At 44.3% G+C, this 4,343-nt stretch overlaps 1 protein-coding gene across 1 annotated transcript; it reads left to right on the forward strand.

Moving 5' to 3' along the window:
• The first annotated feature begins 349 nt into the window (after positions 1–349).
• On the forward strand, positions 350–3,655 carry LOC112089849. Its single transcript, XM_024160603.1, has 4 exons — positions 350–1,217; positions 1,374–1,380; positions 1,910–2,051; positions 3,545–3,655. The coding sequence occupies exons 1-4, from the start codon at positions 350–352 to the stop codon at positions 3,653–3,655; spliced, it is 1,128 nt and encodes a 375-aa protein (XP_024016371.1).
• The last annotated feature ends 688 nt before the right edge of the window (positions 3,656–4,343 follow it).

Consider the following 4,343-nt stretch of genomic DNA (forward strand, 5'->3'; position numbering starts at 1 on the left):
TCAAAGGAAAAAGTTCTTTAAAAATGTGAGGATATACCATTGGGATGAGCCATACCTTTATGTGCTCAACAAGGATCATCTTTATAGAAGGTGCTTGGCTGAAGAAGAGGTTCAACCTGTGTTGCAGGAGTGTCACGGTTCTGCTTATGGAGGTCACTTGGGAGCTTTCAAGACAATGGCCAAGGTGCTACAATGCGGTTTTTGGTGGCCTACAATGTTTAGAGATGCTCATGGTGTTGTGTCAAGCTGTGATCAATGCCAAAGACAGGGCAACATCTCCAAGAGAAGTGAAATGCCCCAAAATCCCATCTTGGAAGTGGAACTCTTTGACTGTTAGGGTATTTACTTCATGGGTCCTTTTGTGAGCTCATATGGGAACCAGTACATCCTTGTAGCAGTTGATTATGTCTCAAAGTGGGTTGAGGCCATTGCCTCCCCAACCAATGACTCTAAGGTGTTATGCAAGCTCTTCAAGAGTATCATCTTCCCAAGGTTTTGGGTTCATAGAGTGATAAGTGATGGTGGCACACATTTTGTGAACAAGACTCTAGAGGGGTTGTTAAGGAAGCCTGGTGTCAAACACAAGATATCAAGTCCATATCACCCTCAGACTAGTTGTCAAGTGGAGGTTTCTAATAGGCAGATCAAGGCCATTTTGGAGAGAACAGTGAGCAACTCAAGGAAGGATTGGAGCAAGAAGTTAGATGATGTTCTTTGGGCGTATAGGACTTTCAAGACACATATTGGCACATCTCCCTTCAACCTTCTCTATGGAAAGAGCTGCCACTCACCAGTAGAGCTTGAGTACAAGGCTCTCTGTGTTGTTAAAATGTTGAATTTTGACATTAAGACAGCCCAAGAGAAGAGGATTCTTCAGTTACATGAGCTAGAAGAGATAAGACTCAATGCTTTTGGGAGTGCAAGGATTTACAAAGAAAAGACCAAGATCTTGCATGATCAGAAGATTCTTAAGAGGGAATTCAAGGAAGGAGACCTTTTTCTCTTGTTTACCTCAAAGCTCAAGCTCTTTCCTGATAAGTTAAGGTCAAGATGGTCAGGATCATTCAGGGTTTTAGAGGTTAGAAGGTATGGAGCATTGGTCTTCGAGGGAAAGGATGAAAAGGGTTTTGTTGTGAATGGACAAAGAGTCAAGCATTACCTGATTTCAGAGAAGAGAGAGGAAGCTTCTACAGTTCCTCTTTATGATCCACCAACCTGTTAAACAGGTTTTCAATGTCAAACTTAGTGACATTAGACAAAATGCTCTTGGGAGACACCCCATTTATCCTTGTACATAGTTCTTTTTAAACTTTTCTTTTCCTTTTTTTTTTATGTTTTAGGATATTTTGATGGGTTTTGTGAAGTGTTCTCAGGTCCCAGGTAACTTTTGGGGGCTATGGCTCAAAAACAAAGTGGAATGGAGCTTGTGAGAAAGCTGAGAAAGGGCTTAAGGCATGAAAACTAGAGGGAAGCCTGGTGTGCTACTTGGGTTTGCGACTCGATCAAGCTGCAAACCAAGTCGCACATGAACTCGCAGAAAAGACCTACTTGGGTCTGCGGGTTAGTCATCTAGCAGCAAAGGATTTGAGCAAGAAAAATGCTAAGTGTTGCTGAGGTGCGAGTCGGGTCTGCGAGATGGATCAATGTTAGACCAAGCCGCACATATACTCGCTGAATGGACCTACCTGGTTCTGCAAGTTAGCTCAATATCATCCCAAGCCGCACACCAAGAAAGCGTTCAATTCGTATTCTTTGCGACTCAGGCCTGAGAGTTGGAACAAGAGAAGACCAGGCCGCACAAGTATTCGCTGAATGAACCGGCTTGGACATGTGAGACGGTCAAGGAGCAAACTAAGTCGCACACCGAGTAAAAGAGCTGAGACGTCCAAGTGGTGATATGTGCGACTAGGGCACGCGGCTTGAACCGAGGAGAGACCGAGTCGCACGAATACGCGCAAAAGAGACCTGCTTGGTCTTGCGAGTTGATTCAGGAGAGACCAGGCCGGACACAAAAGGAAGAGTCCAAGGCATTCAAGGGAGGAAAAGTGCGGGTAAGGCCTGCGAGTTAGACAAAGTGAAAACCAGGCCGCACAAACACTCGCTGAACGGACCACCTTGGGCATGCCACACAGTTCCAACAGAAGACCATACCACACACCAGGCATGAGACAAGGCTCTTAAAGGAATGATCTGTGCGGCTTAGTCTTGCGAGATAGATCATGAAGATTCCAAGTCGCATAGATGCTGGCTGTTTAGACCTGCTTGGGCATGCGAGATGGTTTAAGAGCAGCCTAAGTCGCACAACAGGAAAAGCAGCCAGGATGTTCAGGTGTTGATTTGTGTGGCTTAGTCGTGCGAGATGGTTCAGAATCTGCCCAGGCCGCACAAACATTCGCGGTTTACACTGAGATGGCCTTGCGGATCAGTTCAACAAAGAGCCAGGTCGCAGGTTAAAAAAAAAAGGTGCCAGGTCGTCGAAAGATGAAAAAGTGCGACTTAGTCCTGCAAGACAGACCAGAAGGATCCCAGGCCGCACACCAAAGGAGGACGCCATATCGAGCAAGAGTTGAGCCGTGCGACTTGAGTGTGCGATACAGTCAAGAGAAGAGCCCAAGTCGCACAGAAACTCGCGGTTTACACCGACTTGGGCCTGCGGGTCGTTTTGAGATCAGCCCAGGTCGCACAACAAAAGAGAAGGCCAAAGCTTACAAAAGAATTCTATGTGACACTTGGGTGTGCAAGACAGGAAGGAGAAGGTCCCAAGTTGCACATAAACTTATTGAACGGACCGAGTTAAGTCTGTGAGATGGCCGAGCCGCGTCTAGGTCGCACAAGTGGTCAAAAAGGAGCCTGGTCAACAAAAAAGAGGAAGTCAAACCTTGACTGGTCAAAGTGGATCTATTGACCAAAGGACAAAAGCATGCACGTAGTCCCACACTCTCTATTCTTCAAGAGAAAACGAGTTTGCTTTCTTAAACCCATCTTCTCCATTGTTTCCTTCATAACTCTCTCATTACTTCACAAAATTCTCTGATTCAAAGTGCTCTGAGCTCGTTTTTGAGTTGGTAATCTCATCCTGTTAGCATTTCGAACTCATTGCATCATAATCCCAAGGTATCCACTCTGTTAAAACTCATCTTTTTCCATGTTCTTAAATGGTGATTTTTGAGCTTCAATGTGTGGAATCCATTTTAATAGGTTGTTAGAGACCTTATGATTATTTTCATAAATGCTATGGTGCTAGATTATCATGGGAAACCGAGATTTTTCTTGGTGATTCATTGTTCTTGAGTTTTGAAAATTGTTGCAAGATAATTCATTTGAAAACCGATTTTTTTAAAAAAGAGATGAACTTGTTTCTTGCTTAATCCTTGCCTTGCATTCTTGTTTTTCCATTGCTGTGAATTTATTGGACTGATGCTTGGCTTGAGAAACTTGTTCATGTTCTTTAGAAATCGGTTTTTCCAACAATTCTTCAAAGTTTTTGAGAACTTTTGTGGAACTTGTTCTTGTGCTCACTGGTTTTTGAGAAAATTGTTTGCAGATGACTGATAGAACCAAGGCCATTGCTCGCATGAAGAAGAGTCTTGCATCAAAAGACAAGAGCTTGGTCTCAGAGTCCTCAAGGCCAAAAGGAAATGGAAAAGGCACCTAAAAGGGTACAAAGCAAGGAAAGGGTGAACAAGTGCCAAAAGAACAAGGAATGAGGAGAAAGCTTTGGTGGTTGCTTCTAGCCCCAAGAAGAAAGGAAAACAATTGGCTGTGGTCTCTGATGATGAACAGACCGAGAGTGGTTCAAGCAGCTCATCTGGGGCATTCTCAACGCACCATTCAAGAGGTAAATAAGAGGGCTAAGAAAAGATAACCAGAGACTGCTGACTACTTGGCCAAGTTTCAACAGATGGGGATCCAGCAAGGGCAGTTCCCTGATGTGGAATTTTTGAAGAAGATTGGCATCTATGAGGATGTCAAGACTTTGTTTGGGAACATGGGGATTGAATCACTCTTGGAACTGAGAGAAATAGCCTATGAAAAGGAGTCTCAAGAGTTCTCAGCTTCTTTTGATGTTGATATGTACATGCCAAGGGATCCAAGAGTGATTCAAGGAAGAGGTCTTGGAATTATACAGTTTCAGGTGAAAGGAAAGGTCTACACAGTAACTGATATGATCGTGACCAGCTCAGAGGAAGAGGAACCAGAGGTAGCTGGCAGGATCACTCGTTCCAGAGCTAGAGAGATGGCTAAGGAGGCTCACGCACTCATTGCCATAGAGGACAGCGATCACCAGGAGGCTGGAGCTCACATCTTCAACATCTCTATCTTGAAGAATGAAGAACCCAGTA

This window comes from Eutrema salsugineum, unplaced genomic scaffold (assembly GCF_000478725.1).
Source record: "Eutrema salsugineum unplaced genomic scaffold, Eutsalg1_0 scaffold_11, whole genome shotgun sequence".
Classification (NCBI taxonomy): Eukaryota; Viridiplantae; Streptophyta; class Magnoliopsida; order Brassicales; family Brassicaceae; genus Eutrema; species Eutrema salsugineum.